This window comes from Halichoerus grypus, chromosome 3 (genome assembly GCF_964656455.1).
Source record: "Halichoerus grypus chromosome 3, mHalGry1.hap1.1, whole genome shotgun sequence".
Taxonomy (NCBI): domain Eukaryota; kingdom Metazoa; phylum Chordata; class Mammalia; order Carnivora; family Phocidae; genus Halichoerus; species Halichoerus grypus.
The window spans coordinates 54,501,178-54,520,906 of record NC_135714.1 but is presented as its reverse complement, the minus strand read 5'-3'; the positions used below and the strand labels follow the sequence as shown (position 1 = coordinate 54,520,906).

Genomic DNA, 19,729 nt, shown 5'->3' with positions numbered 1-19,729 from the left:
TACAGATCCTTTGCCTCTTTGGTTAGGTTTATTCGTAGGTATCTTATGGGTTTGGGTGCAATTGTAAATGGGATTGACTCCTTAATTTCTCTTTCTTCTCTCTCATTGTTAGTGTATAGAAATGCAACTGATTTCTGTGCATTGATTTTATATAGGATGCTTGACTTTTAAAAATATATTGAAATAATTATAGATTTACAGGAGGTTACAAAGAAATTTACAGGGAAATCTTATGCACTTTCATGCTTCCTCCAGCCTTTGGTAATGTTAACATCTTATACAACTATAGCACAACATCACAACCAAGAAATTGGCATAAATACAATCCATAGAGCTTACTCAAATTTCACAGTTATATATGAGCTCATTTGTGTGTGTGTGTGCATGTGTGTCTCTGTATAGGTATAGCTCTATGCCATTTTATCACATATGTAGCCTTGCATAACTACTACCACAGTCAATATATTCAACTGTACCATATCAAGATTCCCCTGTGTTACCTCTTTATAACTATACCCATCTTCTCTACCTATCCCTAGCCTCTGGCAACCACTAATCCATTCTCTATCTCTATAATTATATTGTTTCATGAATATCATGTAAGTCATACATTTTGTATCCTTTTGAAATTGACCTTTTCCACTCAGCATAATTTCCTTGAGGTTTGTCCATGTTGAAGTGTGTATCAGTCGTTTGTTCTTTTTCATTGGTGAGTAGTATTCCACGGTATTCCACAGTTTGTTTAACCACTTATCCCTTACATTTGGTAGTTTTAAGATTTTGGCTATTACAATGAAGCTGCTATGAACATTCATATACATGTTCCTATGAGAAAATTAGTCTCTATTTCTCTGGGATATGTCTAAGAGTACAATTGCTAGGTTGATAAAACTATTTTGGATTTTGAAAGGAACTACCAAACTACTTTCCAGAGTAGCTGTACATTTTGCATTCCCATCGGCAATGTATGAGAGACCTAGTTTTTCTGCATCTTTGCCAACACTTGGCGTTATCACTATTTCTCATGTTGGCCTTCCTGATAGGTGTATAGTGATATATCATTATGGCTTTAATTTATTTCCTCCAATAGCTAATAACATCAAACATCCTTTTATTTGTTTGCCATCTATACATCCTCTTTGGCAAAATATCTGTGCGAGTGTTTTCTAATTGAGCTGATTTTTATTTCTTAAATGTTGAATACTGAGAGGTCTTTATATATATTTGTCAGATATGTAATTTGCAAATAATTCTTACTAGTCTGAAATTTGCCTTTTCATCCCATAAACAGTCTTTCAGATAGGAAAAGTTTAAATTTGATGAGATTCAACCAATTGAACTCTAATTTTTATGGATCTGTTATTGGTAATAAATCTAATTCTTCTCCTAGTACTGGGTCCCTGACAATTATCTCTATGTTCTTTTCTGTAAATTTTATAATTTTACATATTATACTTAGATTTTTTAACATTTAAACTTATTTCTATAAGTTTTATGGTTTCACATTACATTATGTCTTACATTAAAGCCTAAAATCCATTTTGAGCTCATTTTTATATAAGCTGTGAGGTTTTTTGTCATTGTTCTGGTTGTTAATATATATTCAATTGCTCCAGCACCGTCTTTGGAAAGGCTGCCTACCTTCCACTGAATTACTTTTGCTCCTTTATCAAATAGTAATTGGGCATTTTTGTGTGGACCTATTTTTGAGTTCTCCATTCTATTTCATTGATTTATGTGTCCATCCTTCCACCAGCATCATACTCTCTTGATTACTGCAGCTATATAGCAAGCTTAACAATAAGAAGAATGATTCTTCCACTTTATTCTTCTTTATCAAAATTATTTTAAATACTCTAGTTCCTTTCTAAATAAATTTTAGAATAATCTTGTCTATGTCTACAAAAAAACAGATTTTGATAGAAATTTTGCTAGATCTATAGATCAATTTGGGGAAAATTGACATCTTTACTATGTTGAGTATTTTTTTTTTAGGTAAAATTCACATAATATAAAGTTAACCATTAACCATTTTAGAGTGTACAATTTGGTGGCATTTAGTTCATAATGTTTTGCAACCATCACCTCTACCTAGTTTCAAGACATTTTTATGACCTCAAAGGAAATCCTATACCAATTAAAAAGGAAATCCTATACCAATTAAATAGTCACTCATTCTCCCTCACCCAGCCCCTGACAACCACCAATTAACTTTCTGTCTCTATGGATTTACCTATGCTAATTGTTTCACATAGATGGGACCATATAATATGTGACATTTGTGTCTGGCTTCTTTCACTTAGCATATTATTTTCAGAGTTCATCCATGTTTTATGATGTATCAATACTTCATTATTTTTATGGCTGAATAATATTTCACTTTATAGATATATTACATTTTGTTTACCTAATCATCAGGTGATGGACATTTGTGCTATTTCCATTGTTTGTCTATTGTGAATAGTACTACTATAAATATTGGTGTATAGTATTTATTTGATTACTGTTGGATAGATACCTAGGAGTGGAATTGCTGGGCAATATGGTAACTCTATGTTTAACTTGTTAAGGAACTGTAAACTGTTTTCCACAGTAGCTGTATCATTTTACATTCTCACCAGCAATGTATAAGGGTTCTAATGTCTCCCAGTTCTCATCAACACTTGTTATTTTCCAATTTTTTTTATTGTGAGTATGATAGGTTGGTGTGGTGGTGTGATAGGTACCAAATTTTATTGAATACATTTTCTGTGTCAATTGACATAATCATATAACTTTTTTCTGTAGCTTGTTGATATGGTAGATCACACTAATTGATTTACAAATATTGAGCTATCCTTATATACCTGGAATAAATCCACTTCATCACTGTATTATTCTTTACATACATTGTTGGATTCAATTGGTTAAAATTTTGTTGAGAATTTTGCATCAAGTTCATGACAAATATTAGTCTGTTTTCTTGTTTATCTGGTTTCAATATCAGGATAATACTGGCCATATCAAATGAATTAGGAAATGCTCTCTTTTCTTATAATTTCTAGAAAGGATTGTGTAAAAGTGGTGTTAATTCTTTGAATGTTTTGCCAAAATCTCCAGTGAAGCCATCTGGGCCCAAGGTTTTGTTTTGTTTTGTTTTGGGTTTTTTTTTTTTTTTTAAGCTTTTATTACAAATTCAATTTCTTTAATAGTAGGGCTATTCAGGTTATCTATATCAACTTTGCTGAGTTTTGGTAGTTTATGGTTTTCAAGGAATTTGTCCTTCTCTTTTAAATTGTCAAATTTATGAATGTAAACTTGTTCAAAGTATTCCTTACTTTTTTTTTCAAGTTTTTGTGTGAACATTCATTTTAAATTCTTCTATGCATATACTCTCAGGTCAGTGTGGTAATCCTATGACTTTTTTTTTATTAGTTTCAGGGGTAGAATTTAGTATTCATCAGTCACATATAATAACCAGTACTCATTACATCAAGTGCCCTTCTTAGTGCCCACCACACAATTATCCCTTCCCCTCCCCTACCTCCCCTCCAGCAACCTTCAGTTTGTTTCCTAGAGTTCAGTGTCTTTTATGGTTTGCTTCCCTCTCAATTTTCATCATGTTTTATTTTTCCTTCCCTTCCCCTATGTTCATCTGTTTTGTTTCTTAAATTCCACTTAAATTCTGACTTATTTTGCTTAGCATAATACCCTCTAGTTCCATCCATGTCATTGCAATTGGCAAGATTTCATTCTTTTTGATGGCTGAGTAATATCCCATTGTATATACATGCTACATCTTTATGCAGGCTTTTTTGTGATATCCCCTCAGTTAATTCCTGATACTGGTGATTTGTGTCTTCTCTATTTTTATCTTTGTCAATCTTCCAAAATTTATCAATTCTATTTATTTTTTTCTTACAACCAGTGCTTTTTGTCTCATTAATTTTTCTATATTATTTTTCTGTTTTTAATTTTGATTGAAATTTTGATCTTCCTTGATTTTTTTTCTTCACTATTTCCTTCCTCTTCCTTACTTCAGGCTTACTTTGCTCTTCTTTTTTTGTTTGTTTGTTTGTTTATTTGAGTTAGGAACTCAAGAATATTGATTTGAGATCATTTCTCTTTTCTAACATAAACATTTAGTGCTACAATTTCCCTCTCTGTAATGCTTTATCTGCATCCCATAATACTTGTTATGCTGTACTTTCATATTCACTCAATTCTGTGTAATTTTTTTTTATTTTCTTTGGGAATTCTTCTTGGACCCATGTATTATTTAGTAGTCTATTGTTTAATTCTCAAGTGTTTGCAGATTTTTCTCCTTACCTTTCTGTTACTGATTTCTAATTTGACCTCACTATGAACAGAGAACATATTCTGATTTCAATTCTTTTAAATATGACTCAGGATATGGTCTATTTTAATGAATGTTCCATGGGTATTTATAATATGCTTTCTGTTATTGTTGGGTGGAGAGCGTTTTATACACTTGATCTTAGCCAAAAGGCCGAGAAGCGATGGGTGGAGTGTTTTATAAATGTCAATTAGATCTTGTTGTTGATGGTGTTCTTTAATTCTATATCCTTGCTGACTTTCTGTCTAGTAATTACATCAATTACATCAGATGTTGAAGTCCCCAGCTATGATTGTGAATTTTTCTCTTCCTTCCTTCAGCTCTCTTAGTTATTGCTTGGTGTATTTTGAAGCTCTTTTATTTGTAAACATACATTTAAAATTGTTACATAGTCTTAGTAGATTGATCCTTTATCATTATGTAATGTCCCTCTGTGTACCCAGTAATTTTCTTTTCTCTGAAGCCCAATTTATCTGATATTAATAGAGCCACTACTGCTTTTTTTTTAGATTCATATTTGTAAGATCTTTTTCCATCCTTTTACTTTTAATTTAGAAATTTCAGTGTAGAAAGAAAATAGCTGAGTCATGTTTTCCAAATTACACTCTGCCATTCTCTGTCTTTTAATTGATGTATTTAAACCATTCACATATTAAATATTGACATGTTAGAGCTTAAGTCTTTCATTTTAATATTTGCTTTCTTTTGTGCTGTTTCTTGTTCCTCTGTTCCTTTTTTTCCTCCCTCCCTGTGGGTAATATGAACATTTGTTTTAGAGTTCCATTTTGATTTATTTGTAATGTTTTTGAGTTTATCACTATGTATAGCTGTCCTAGTGGCTATGCTAGGTATTAACATACACACACATAATATCAGAGCCTACTGGTGTCAAGATTATACCACTTCAAATGAAGTGTAGAAACTTTACTTCCATTTTGGTCTCTTTGCCCTCCCCACTTTTTAGATACATTTTTCTCTCTATATATTTTGCACATCAGATTAATATTTCCTCTCTATATATTCTGCACATCAGATGGTGTTGCATCTTTTGTTTCAACCATAAAATATGTTTAAAGAAACCTATAAGGTGAAAAATAGTCTTTTATGTATATTTGTGTTTTTACACATTCTGTCTCTTTCCTTTCTGAAGGTACTAACCTTCTATTATCATTTGCTTTTTGTCTGGAGAGCTTCCTCTAGCCATTATCCAAGAGCAGGTCTTTTAGAAACTAAAATTTTTTTCATTTCCCTTCATCATAGAATACCTTTATTTCTAAATATAGTTTCAATGGATACAGGATTCATGGCTGATAGTTTTTTCTTTCAGAACTTGAAAAATGCTATGCCACTTCCTTTTGTCCTCCACGGTTTCAGATGAGAAAACTGCTGTTATTTGAATTGGTGTTACTTTATAGGTAATGTATCATTTTTCTGTTTTTGAGAATTTTTTCATTGTGTTTAGCTTTTAGTAACTTAATTATAATGGGTCTTGGTGTGGATTTGAGTTTTTCCTACTTGAGATTTTCTCAGCTTCTTGAATCTATACATCTCTGTCTTTAGCCAGTTTGGGGAGTTTCTAACCATTATTTCCTTGAATACTTTTTCAGTCTCACACTCTTTTTCTTCTCCTTCTGGAACTCTGATAATACTAATGTTAAATCTTTTGTTATTATCCCACAAATCTCAGAGGATTTGTTAACTTTTTTTCAGTCTCTTTTCTCTCTGTTCTTCTGAGTAAATGCTATTTAATTTCATTTAAATTTACTGAACCTATTCCCCATCTCCACTCTATTATTAAGACCATCCAACAGGGTTTTATTATTATTATTATTAATTCTATTTTTCAGTCCTATAATTTTCCTTTTTTTTTGAAGTAGGCTCCATGCCCAGTGTGGAGCCCAAGATGGGGCTTAAACTCATAACCCTAAGATCAAGACCTGAGCTGAGATCAAGAGCTGGACGCTTAACCAACTGAGCCACCCAGGCACCCCTCTATTTGGTTTTTATAACTTCTATTCTTTGCTTAGATTTTCTATTTTTTCACTTATTTCAAGAGAATTTGTAGTTGACTGCTAAATTATTTTTCTGGCATCCGCTTTAAAATCCACATCAGATACTTCCAACATCTTATTCATCTCAGTATTGGTATCAGTTGGTTGTCTTTTCTCATGCAGATTCTGGTTTTCCTGGGTTTTGGTATGGCAAGTAATTTTTGTATTCTAAACATTTTGGTTATTATGTTAGGAGACTCTTGATCCTATTTAATTCTTTTATTTTAGCAGGTAGTCCACTTATTTAGGTTTGGAGTGTAGATTCTCACCTACTTTCATTGTTTCAATAACAATTTAGTTTTCAGAGTCCTTGAAGTACTATTCTAGTCTTCTGGAGCTTCCTCTCAACCCCTGCTGCCAGCAACATATATAGGAGTAGAACAAGCTTCTCTAGGCTGCCTTGCATCCCTGGGCCATCCTTTGTGGAGGGGTGCAGTGGGCCTGAACCCATTTATGTCACTGGGTATATAAAGGTTGATGTTGTCCCTGTGAGTGTCATTCTATAAGCTGGTGCCCTGGTTAGGAAGTGGGGTTTGGGAAGATCAAGGGCTTCTTGCTCTCACTACTGCTGGCAAAATGGATAGCCAGCCCTGTGTTGTGAAGCAGGAGGTTTGGGATCCTCACTAGGTCGTTGTTGTGCTTCTTCTTTCCCAGTGTTTGGATGGAGAGAACAGACTATTCTTAGGATTTTTTGTCTATGCTTATTGATGGTTCCAGATTGCAGGTCTTTCTTGGTCTCCAGTCCAGAATATATGTGAGATGAACATAAAACTAGGAAACTCACCACATTGTCCTTAAAATACTGTAGTCTCTAGCCATTTTGCCTTCCTCCATCCAGCTTTCAGAGTTCTTTTATTATTATCTGCTAGATAATTTTCAAGGTATTTGGTTGTATTTATAGGAGAAGAGCAGAAAAAATTGAGTCTACACAATCTTGTTCTAGAACTGGAGCTATTTAACTTTTATCCTGCAGGTGGAACATATCTACTAGATAATGTTTACATATGAGATATAACATCACCATGGAAGTTCATCAATAGTTTCTGCTGATAGAAATGAGCCTAGGCTAAAGTTATCTGTGAGGTAACCATAATTCCACCCCTCTCACTGATCCATAACCTACAGATGGTGACACTAGACTATAATTGACTTTACAGTGAAATGGTTGTAGGACAAGTTTTTTACCTTGAAAAGTATTTAAATCATGTCCTTAATAGTTTTGCCTCATATTATTGTGAGGATATAGCAGTGTTTGGTATAGTCCCTGGTATATAGGACTCAGTAAATTATTAGTTATCATTACTGTTCACTATTAATTCAGCAATTATTTTTTGAGAACTTATTTGTGCCAGGAACTAAATTACCTGTCCTCATGGAACATTTTAATTGGAATAAAAAAGATAATGGCCCACTAAACAAGTAAATAAACAAAGTAATATCAAGTAATACGAATTTCCATACAGAGAATAAAGAGTAGGAGGCTACTTTGATTTGTCATGGAAAGCGTCTCTCTGAGGAGAGGATTTTTAAGCTAAGATCTGAATGACAACAAGGAACCAACCATGAAAATGGTCAAGGGAAGAGCTTTTCTGGCAGAAGGGACAACTAGAATAAAGGCTGTAGGAATACCTTGGCACAGTCAAGAAACAGAAAGGCCAGGGTGGGCACTGAGTAGTGGCTGAAAACAAAAACAGTTCAACATGACAACAGAGACATAAATAGGGACCATGTCATGCAGATCCAGGTAGGAAGTTTGGGGTTATTATAAAGATCAGGGAAGCCACTAGGGAATTGTTACTATTGGCAAAACCTAATTCTAAGGGATTTATTCTAATAAGTAATAGTAATAAACATAAGCATAGTTCCTGGCAGATGAACACAATGCTCCTCTTTAGAGTCTGACTGAAAGATTCATTAATTTGCAAGCTTACCAAAACTCTACACTGGTTTTCTTCTTAACAAAAACATGGATCTGGATTGCTTACTATACTATCTGGCATAAGGAATAATTCATATAATTTTGGGGAATAGTCATTGATCGTGCTTTCTTCTGTTTTAGTTTATGATAAAATGACTAACACATTTTAAGGATTCGTTAGTACACTGGTGGATCTTTATTCCAGTTGGAGCCTCTGTGGAGATGTCAGGCATCTAAAATGCTTTGAGTGCCTTTACCATATCACTAATGTATAAAATGAGGACAGAAAGAAATGGTGTCTACCATATAATAATACATATATCAAAGTAGTCTTAGATCTGCTTCTGCTTAACTGGCATTTTAATAAATTGGTATGGCTAAATTAATTAGATGTAGTCATCCTTCATGACAAACAATATCCTTCTCTATGCCAATGATTTTAAAATCATAAACCAGGATTTTCCTAGAGTCCACAAATAGTCAGAAGAAGGGTTTAATTTATATCCAGGCCTCTCTTTTTTGTAGGATTTTATTTTATTGCCTTTAAATTAAGAAATTCCTGAATAATTCAGTTCATCCCAACCAGAAACATTCATGTCATGTAGGCATAGTATTTTCAAATTATAGTTGTTCCATTGCTGAGCAATCATCTTTTTTTTTTCCAGATGTGAATGAAATACAAGCAGAGCACATCCTGAACAGCTGTAAGTCAAGACTATCACTGCAATGTTTGCAAATCAAATGCTAAAACTCAAAATACTGCTAGAGTTTCTCTATCCCCATGTTTACTATTTCCCCAAAGTATATAATATCTCTGAATGGATACATGACTTAACTCTCTGTAAGGAGAAAATTACTACTAATAATTGGGAAGGTCTATATGGGCTCCTTAGAAATAACTTGTTATTCCTCACAGAAAGTTTCACTGACAACTTCTTTTAACAATTCTCTATCATTTTATCATATTTATTTTTATTTGGCTCACTTTGTTAAAGTAGAAGATTTTGCTTAGAATTAAATGACACCCATTAACTTTAATGCATGAACTTTGACACTTAAGTTATAGTAGGGTAATGGTTATAATATTAGACAAGTATTTTAAGTGTACAAATGGCATTGTTCTGCAATAAATAGTGTACATTTGACACTCAAAATTGTCAAATACCACTGGAATAAATTGCCATACAAGAAAATGACCTAGAAAGATATGAAAAAAACAAATCTTAAGCTGAACTTGCTTTAAATGTACCAGGGAGGATATTAAATAGTTTATTTTTTTAAGTTAATCCTTTTTCAATGTGAATAATCACTACTCTATTATATAATTTCAATTAACTTTTTAAAGGCAAGGCAAATCTATATATGTTTCCATCTTTAACTATGTGCCAAACAGGCCTACACATGTTTACAACTCTGGTTATAAATAACCATCCTATAGCTATACTTGTGAGCACAGCATAATGTCTAGAGAAGTTGCATCTCTATGTTATACAACTAAAAATAATGTAACGTTGTGTGTCACCTAAAATAAACAAACAAATAAAATATATAAATGACTATCTTATTTCCTCCTGACAGGTTGTGGAAGAGGGAGGGAGTTTCCATCCATGGAAAGAATTGCTGATGGTTATCCTGCAAAAAAAGCTGACTGGCCATGGCAAGCCAGCCTGCAAATGGACGGCATCCATTTCTGTGGAGCTTCTTTGATCAGTGAGGAGTGGCTCCTGACTGCCGCTCACTGCTTTGACATGTAAGTCCTCAGTCTGTACCAACAGGATCACCAATTTCACTTTCTTTTCTCACCTTCATTTCCTATAATTCTCATCCCTTCTTCATTCTTTTTTTTTAAGATTTTTTATTTATTTATTTGAGAGCAAGAGCATGAGCAGGGGGAGGGGCAGACTCCCCACCAGCAGGAGCCTGACATGGGCTCCATCCCAGACCCCAAGACCCCCAGAACCCCGAGATCATGACCTGAGCCAAAGGCACATGCTTCACCGACTAAGCCAGCCAGGCGCCCCTACCTTTTTCATTCTTTTATGAGCATCTTAGTATCCCACTGGAACTCACGATTTTGAAGCAGGCTTAGGAACAAATGACAGTTATTAAAGAATAGTAGCAAAGTTAGAGAATCTTCATCTCCAACTGAAAATATATTCTGGGGAATATATTTTCCTAACTTTAAGAACAAGCCAACGCTGTCAAAAGTTAAACACACTCAGCAGTTTTCCCAAGAGATATTGTAGAATTTTTTAAAAACTCTGCTAATATAGTATCCCAACCCACAAACTTACATCAGATTATCCCACATGAATATCTTTAGTGCTGCACTTTTTTATCTTTTTTGAAGATTTAACATATGGGATATATGGAGATAATAAAGAGATAATAATAACTCTAGTGAAATTCATATAATTTGGGAAAATATTCTGGGTAAAATGTTAACTAAAAAGAAAGGATGAGAAAACGATATATAAGGTGTGGCTCCAGTGTGATACCTCTCACTCTCCTTTTCCCTTCCCTCCCTCTCTTTTTCTCCCTCCAGAGTTATACAGACATTTATATAACTGAATGCATATGAGAGTATACGTGTGTGGATATGTACATATGTGGGTACATATGTCTAATTTTTATTTATTTATAGTCTCTTCAACAAATCTGTATTACTTTTATAATCAAAAATAGCAATAATATTTTGTTCCCTTTAGAAAATACAAACTCCTCCTCAAGAGAAGTAATTTAAGCTACCTTAGAATGAGGGCATTTGTATCAGCTAGATGGAGCAAAGCAGTTCTGAGGGGAGAAGCCTCAAATAAGGAGGAAGACCCATCAACTATCACCTTAAACAATTTGCCCTTCTACCACCCCTATGTCCCATGCTGATTCAGAGTCCTGAGCAACTTTAGATCAGAAATGAATCAACTATAATCCTTTTAAATCTGTGATTCAGTTACAAAAACCCCAAACTCTGGATGGCTAGTTTTGGAACAACTCTCAGTCCTCCACTGATGAGAAGAAAGATACAATCAATTATCGTTCATGAAAACTATGCTGCCCATAAGCACGACGATGACATCGCGGTGGTGAAGCTCTCTACCCCCGTCCTATTTTCCAATGATGTGGGCAGAGTCTGTCTCCCAGATGCTACTTTTGAAGTCTTGCCTCGGAGTCCAGTGTTTGTCACTGGATGGGGAGCATTAAAAGCTAACGGTGAGTATCTCAGTAAAAAAAAAAAAAAAGCTAAGCAAAAAATGCAAACCCATTTTCCATTTGAATGGAGACATAAAATAAGATTCAAAATCACAATATTGAAAATAAGAGATGAAATCAAGATATCCCATGAAAAATACCACAAAACAACACATAGAAAAACCCAGATATGGTGACTTATGGAAACTTTGGCTAGAACTATTACACAGCATCTATGTTTAATGCCTTCTTTATGGGCTACTTTGGAAACTAGTTATAACTTTCTTTTCAAAAATTATTCAAGCATATTTTTTTCACATCCCTTCTTTCTGTTGCTGTCTTCATATGCAGAGATTCTGCTATGGCTGCATGAATCTTAAAGTATGTGATTTGTGATCAGTAATAATGATAAACTTATGTAATGTGTCATTACAGAAAACAGCCTTACACAAACATTTTAAATGGCACGCATGATGCTAAATATTAAATGGGGCCCCTCTGATCCATGTACTTATGGAGCAGTTTTTGAGCCTCAGGATTTATAAAGTTCACAAGTATAACATTTTACTACATTTAATAACACACAATAAACTGCAAAGATAGATCTTTAGATCCTGTTGTGTCTCCAGTTTCTACCTCTCTTAGGTGAAAATTTACATATAGTTTAATCTGCCTCTGAATTTCTGATTCTTGTTCCAGACTCTCGTTAAAAAGTTGTAGTCTTGGGGCGCCTGGGTGGCTCAGTCTTTAAGTGTCTACCTTCGGCTCAGGTCATGATCCCAGGGTCCTGGGATCGAGTCCCACATCGGGCTCCCTGCTCGGTGGGAAGCCTGCTTCTCCCTCTCCTACTCCCCCTGCTTGTGTTTCCTCTCTCACTGTCTCTCTCTCTGTCGAAAAATAAATAAAATCTTTAAAAACAAAAAAAACAAAAAAAAGTTGTAGTCTTATTTATGCATTTCCTCCAAGTATAGCTTTTATCTATTGAGTCTTTGTCACTTCATTTTTATAGAAATCTGCTTCCCTTCAATATGTACTTCAAAATTCTGACATTGGGTCCAGTTTGTTATACCGTCATTATAATCTGAGAATTCTTTTCCTCATCTCTGGGGGGTCTGCCTTGTTGTATAGGGAATGGTGATGAGTACAAAGGAGAATCAAATCCTTTGAGATTAGACAGGCCACTTACTGATTGGAGTAGAAATGGATACCATCTACCACTAGGGCAATATCAGTTACACTTCCTCTAGACCCTAATTAAACTTAACACCACCCACTCCCAGAGTAGTAGTTTGTGAGTGATTTAGGACTTCATCATGAATCATTCGATGCCCAATAGTGTACAGATTACTAAGCCTTGATCTGTTTACTCTAACAAGATGCATACTTTTCAGGAATAACATTATGAATTTATAAGACATCAGTCAAAAGTTAAGTATTAAATATTTGATTATGGTTTTCTCTGCACTTTGAAACTGAGACAAGGACTAAAATTTTCTACTCCTACCTGCCAAAATGTATCCAATTATGTCTAATTAGAAATCTTGAAACCAGACAGCTTATAAAATGGAAACTTTTTATTCTGGATAATTTCTTCCTTGAATAGTTGATAGTGTAAAATAGCTTATTATATTGTTAAGCACTTGAATTGACTTTTTAAAAGTTGAGATTAAAGAATGATAATTTAAAATTTAAAACCTAGCATCCTAGACCAATTAACATAAAATAAAACATAAATGTAGGCACACAGAAATTATAAGTAGTTGAAATACAGTTGATTAAAAGCCTAGGAATATCTATACATTTTAAATGTCACTTAGAACAAAAGAGATAGTACTGAATACTGCTGAAGCAGCTACACAAATAGTTTAGATTATTCTAAAAATCTGTATAAAGAACAGATGGTGAACAGACTCTTTCCCTGGGAGCATTTCAAGGAGAATCAGAAATGAAGAGAAAATGGTCATATAATGACCCTCTCATGCTTAAAAATGGTGAAGAAATTCACTAGATCTTAGATAACTTTAATGACTGTAGAGGATTTAGGCTTAATTTCTCAGCAAGATGGTCAATCCTAGGTAAGTGAATTTACTAGTGTTAATATAGAGGATTAGATTTATTTATAGTTACTGACAAAATCCATAGAAACCTAGATCTTCTCTTATAAAAGCTCTAGCACTCACCAGTCATCATTAACATTGAAGTGCAGCTTTGTACCTGGAGGGTTTTAAATATGTGATCCTGAACTCTACAGTTCACTCCAATAGCTTCCATCGACTGAAATCTGAATATGGAACGAAGCACTATCACAACTGATTACATTAATTATTTTCTAACCCTCACAATAAACATGTGAGGTAGGTATCATTTTCTCATTTTACAGGTGAGTAAAATGATGGTTAGTAAGATTAAATAACTTGCACAAGGCTAAATAGCACATAAATTGTGCAGTGTTCAAACTCATATGTGCTGAGCCTTTAGCACAGAATTACCCTGACTAGTTGATCAAACTGACAGCTCTTCCCTCCTTCCTTGTCTCAATTGACTTTGAACCAGTTGTAAACAGAGCACCCATCTTTATGTGAAAGACTAATATAGTCTTTAAAATAAAAGCTGTTACACTTGGTGTTATATGTAACTAATGAATCATTGAACACTACACTAAAAACTAATGATGTACTATATACTGGCTAATTGAATTTAAATTAAAAAAAAGAAAGAAATAAAATAAAAGCTGTTAAAAGGTAATGAGGAGAACACAATGACTAAAACTATACAATGCACAATGAAATAGTACTTTTCATATAACAAAACAATAAATGTGTGGGTCATTAGTAAAACATGATCTATTTCTTATCTGGGTATTTGTTACTTATCCTGGAATTAGTTTTGGATAGCCATTTAAGATCAAAATAGACATGGTCTTTCTGATGAAGCAATAGCATTCCATTTATTCAGCATTAAAATTACCTTCTAATAGTACAACCTTGCTCTATACTGCTCTTCCTAAAGGATTCTCAATTCCCAGTATAGCTGTGCCCTTTTTAGAGTGATGTGGCAGATTTCCAGGTAAGGTAAGGTGAACTATCACAGATTATCCAAGGTGGTGAGAAATGCCCTGGGTTTAAATGTAATGTTATTCTCCACTTAGCTATGTGATCATAGCAAGACTCATAACTGGGTAAGCTTTGGTTTTCCCAACTGAAAAAGAAAATATTCATATCTTTGTTGGTTATTGCAAAGATTAAGTAGGATAGTGGAAGTAAATGTGCTAAGAATGGTACTTAGCACATAGAAGACACATAAAAAATAGAATTTGAACCTGAGCACAGAGTCATAAGCACAGAGTTAACTTCAAGACATATGTCATAAGCACAGAGTCAACTTCAAGACATACGTTTTATCACTGATCCATCCTTTGTAAGATACAATTAACTATTATAAGCAACAATGTGAAAATTCTTCATCTATTAATTTTTTCCTTTTTTAGGTCCCTTTCCCAATACTCTGCGACAAGTTGAAGTAGAGATCATAAGTAATGATATATGTAATCAAGTTAATGTATATGGTGGTGCCGTATCATCAGGAATGATATGTGCTGGATTCTTAATGGGAAAACGAGATGCTTGTGAGGTAAGAATGACTCAAATCCACAAAAATGAATTTGTTGAATAAGGCTGGCCGTACTGACCATAGACCAGTGTCATTTCATATGACTCCATAAAATTAAGTTGTGGAGGAGAGAGGAGAGTGTAAAAAGAGGGATTGGGAGAACTATAAGAAATACTCCTCATTTAACACCCTCTTATTATCCAGAACCATTTGTAAAAAATGACCATCGGTTGCAAATTAGAACTTTAATTAAAGAAAAAAAACCTGGAAGCACTTAGTAGAAACCAAGCCAGAAAGCCACACAATCATTGCTTCAAGTCACAATGATAGCCAATTAGGTATCTAGTCCCTACTACCTGTAAGGCGCATGGAATGAGGTCTGCAGATACCTCCATGGCCAACAGAGCATCATCCTACCAGTGCTTAACACTTTGACCTTTAGCAGTATACATTCAGATAGAATTACACTATTAAGAAAAAAATATATTTATCTACACTAGTTCATATTAAAGTGTTACCTCACAAATTATATCTAAAAACTAATTAAATAAATAGCATTTCCCCAAACCATACAAAACTTTAAGTATTAAGCATTTAAGGGGAATATCAGTTTTAAAGTCAGGCCACTTAAAAGGCTAAAAATAAGTAACTAAAATAATAAAGACTTTGACATGGGTCCAACAGTTTAGCAATTCTTAAAGAATTAGGAAGCATTTGAGAATTTGACACATACACCTGTTTTCCTAAATGTGAAGGTGGCATTATTGATCTGCCCTTGGCTGTCTGTAATGTGATATAATAAACGTTCATTCACTTATTCATTCAGGGTTTTTTGTGGGGTTTTTTTGTTTTGTTTGTTTGTTTTTTGTAAATTGCAAGGTAATGTTACAATTACTGAAGGAAACATAAATAAAAAAAAAAACCTACACTGAATGCATATGAATTTACAATCTAATAATATAGCACACAAGTAACAAAAAGAATAAAAACCTAGGATTTGGCTACATATTCTAGAATATAAGATCTCCTTCCACTCACTTTACTTCCTGAGGAGCAGCAGAAACAAGAGGGTGGTCCACAATACAACTGGATCACATGACTTCTGAGCAGGAACATAAAGCTGTATAAGAGCAGATGTTCTCTTCCATTGGTCCATGCGCCCTTGCTTCCTTCACCAGTAGCAAAGTAAAATACTGAGGACCTAAATTAAGATGTGGTCCAACAGGAAAGGAGCTGAGGAGCATGGCTTTTAGTAGACCAGAGTTTTCATACTCTGTCCACGGAGCCCTAAAGGGTACTAAGAAGCGTGGAAAGATAAGGGAAGGGAGCTAAAGGCTCAAGACTGTAGGACCCCAGGCCTGCTTCAAACGGGATCATTTTTCTTATAAAATAAGTCTATAAGGGGTTTCCAGATAATGCTTCATTTGCATGAATAGGTTCATTGCTAAAAGATTTTTAAAATCATTTGTCTACATCTTAGGTTAAAGATATTAGGGAAGTCCTCAAGATTCATACACTTCAAACCAGTTCATGAGGTCTAGGGATTAAGTCTTGATTTGGAAATAAAAGTCTGTCTGTAATAAATAATGCACATTTGCCTGGAGTGTCCTTCACATTATATTTCTCCTCTAAAACTTATTACTACACAACAATATAGCATCCAGGACAGTTTCTTATCAACTGGTGTGAATGGAACAAGATGCAATTCAAATTCAAAGCAAGTGATTATATCTAGCTAACAGGACAGGCTTCATGGAGGTGACATATAGTTGAGCCTTGAGGTCATCAATCATGTAAGAATTGTATGCCTGGACTTAGGTTCAGTTTGTGCTTCCTATTTAGATAGAGCAAAACTAAAAACTACACAAGATAAAACTGAAACCTTAGCTTTATTCACACTGCCTTCCAAATGAAGACATTAACACAGATAAGCAGAAGTAGTAAAATAAAAACAGACATAATAAGTAATAAACTCTACTGTTACATTAATACTAATGGTAAGTAAAAATAGAATTCATTTTACATACCTTGATTTAAAATATTAATTTAGTAGGCATTCACATGCTCATTAACTTGCATTTTTGACTCCCCTTCATTTATTCTACTGACAATGTACATTTCTTCTTCTCCAGGGTGATTCTGGAGGACCTCTGGTTATAGCACATGATAGAAACATCTGGTATCTTATTGGAATAGTAAGCTGGGGAATAGACTGTGGAAAAAAAAATAAGCCTGGAATTTACACCAAAGTGACTCGTTATCGGGACTGGATTAAATCTAAAACCAACATCTAATGCAACAATCACCTCTCCATGCAAAATGTAAATGTGGTCTCTAGCAAACTGTGTTTAGGATGCATTGCCATGTATATCATTGTTGAGTTCACGATGCAAATAAGCGGGATCTGACAACGTTCCTCTTAAACATGAGCAAAGCCGACTTGCCTTTACATCATCTGAAGTGTTTTGCTAACCATGAGCATACAAGATACTGTCAACTCCACAAAGATCTGCCATTGCTGCTAAGTGTCTCTCATCATTTCCTTGCTCATCTCTCTGTTCCTACTACAGACTTCTCATTTTAGAATAATCCCGTTTAATCTGAAAAGTACTAACTGGCTAAGTGTTCTCTATTCTTTTCCCTGACGGGGCATGTTGCCCTTCCCTAACTCCACAGTTTCTATCTTCTTCACTAAATAATCCTCATTAAGAATCTGTAGGCTCATGGTTCTAGACAAATCAAGGTAATTCGTTTGAGCTAATGCTAATACAAATGATGGAGAAGCTCTAGATGTGAAAGTGGGACTTACGAGATGGCACTGCTATGAGTCCTTTCCCCTTTGCCCCCAGATGCACATGTACTTCTCTCTGAAACTGGAAAAATATTGACATTTACACTTACCCCTGATAGTACAGATTTTAAACACTTTAAACAACTACCTAATATTTACTTTGGAACAATGAATAAATCTGGGGACCAGACAGCAAAACTGGAAACATTGCCTAGCACAGGATTCTGTTCTACACTACCTAAAAATGCTTATATATATATATATATATTTAGGGGGAAAAAGACAAAGTTCCCGGGCCTTTTTGTTAGGTGGAAATGAGAAGAGAAAAGGCTCCGTGAGAAGGAGCTACTTTCCATCTCTAAAAATGAAAGAAGTTCTAAACCTGATATAAATTTACTTTCCACTTCTCTTTTATTAGTTCTTAATGCATTTTGTTTTCTAAATAGTTTTATTTTCAATCAACTTCAGAACAAGTAGGGGACCCACAGAATAAGAAACCAATAATAATTAAATATTTATAAATAACTTAAATGAGAGGCCAATATAAAATTAGACATTCATAAACAATTTGATACAAGATTTTGAAAAAGACCTTATTGTCTAATATTTAAATTTCCTGTTAAAAAATGGCTGGCATTCTTTGAAGTATGGTATTTTTAGAGAATATTCAAATAATTTAGAAAGCATCTTTGGAGAGATTTAACTTTTATGATAAAGTAGTTATTTTCATATGTATTTAAATGTATATTTTGTGACACTATATATGACTATGGACTAGTTTTGAACAAAATTCAAGTCTTTTCTGTGCTTCTAAACCTTTGCTCCTCCATTATGATTAATTTAGCTAATGAAATAACTGCTGTGCTAAGATTTTCTTCTGAGTTTTATATCAGCTGAGAGTCTCTCTTGTCCCACATACATAATATTATATTGTATACATTAAAATATATTTATAAAATAAACTCAAACTCATTTTTTTTGAATCATCACTATACTGCATTATACTTTCTCAACTCTTGTCCTACTGACATTAGTCAGAGATAATTCTTTGTTGTGGGGGAAGATGGCAGCTCTCCTGTGAATTGTAGAAGGTTTAGCTATATTCCTTACCTCTATACACTATGTGCCAGTAGTAATCCCCACCAAGTTGTAACAACCCCAAATGTATCCAGATATTGCCAAATGTCCTCTGGGGGGGCAAAATCACCCAGCTGAGAACCACTGACATGGGATCAACAGTCAGAGGAAAAAAGTCACTGTTAAAAACCTTACAACCACAATTTCCTTACATAGGTCTGAGAATACCTTTCTTCTCCCTTTTTTTTTTATAATGCTGATGTGTTGAGAATGCTAAAAGACTCATCTATGATGATCACACTTATATCTAAACAATCCTAGTCAAATTAAGATCATTTGGAGACTGAACCTGTTTGGGTGAAGGAGGCTGTTTATATAGATCTATTGAGATAGATATCTATCTATAGATAGATCTCAATTGATCTATATAGATATAGAGAAATCTATATAAATCTCTCTCTAGAAAGAGATTTGTCAAATATCTAAATCCAACATAATCATACCATGTATATTCTATTTAATATTCTCAGAATGCATAAATAGATACTGCTGGAAAAGAGATTTACATATTCAGCTGAGGCAGAATGGCTCAGGCCTTCATCCACTAACACTGCAGAGTGGAGAATAGGAAGTCGCATAGCATCCCTATCCACCCAAAGCCGCACCATCTGATATTGTAGCCACTAGCCAATGGGACTATTTAGATTTAAGTTAATTAAAATTAAATACAATTAAAATTCATTTCCTCAGCCATACTA

The 19,729-nt window shown here is 34.1% G+C and overlaps 1 protein-coding gene across 1 annotated transcript in view; it reads left to right on the top strand.

Annotated features, from left to right (window-relative positions):
• The window catches only part of LOC118538762 (transmembrane protease serine 11G-like), a 29,273-nt gene extending 11,876 nt beyond the window's left edge, over positions 1 to 17,397 (top strand). The window contains exons 6-10 of the mRNA XM_036096928.1: positions 8,971 to 9,009; positions 9,884 to 10,055; positions 11,256 to 11,515; positions 14,982 to 15,124; positions 17,236 to 17,397. Of these exons, the coding sequence (XP_035952821.1) occupies positions 8,971 to 9,009; positions 9,884 to 10,055; positions 11,256 to 11,515; positions 14,982 to 15,124; positions 17,236 to 17,397 (776 nt within the window). The remainder of the gene's footprint in view (positions 1 to 8,970; positions 9,010 to 9,883; positions 10,056 to 11,255; positions 11,516 to 14,981; positions 15,125 to 17,235) is intronic.
• The last annotated feature ends 2,332 nt before the right edge of the window (positions 17,398 to 19,729 follow it).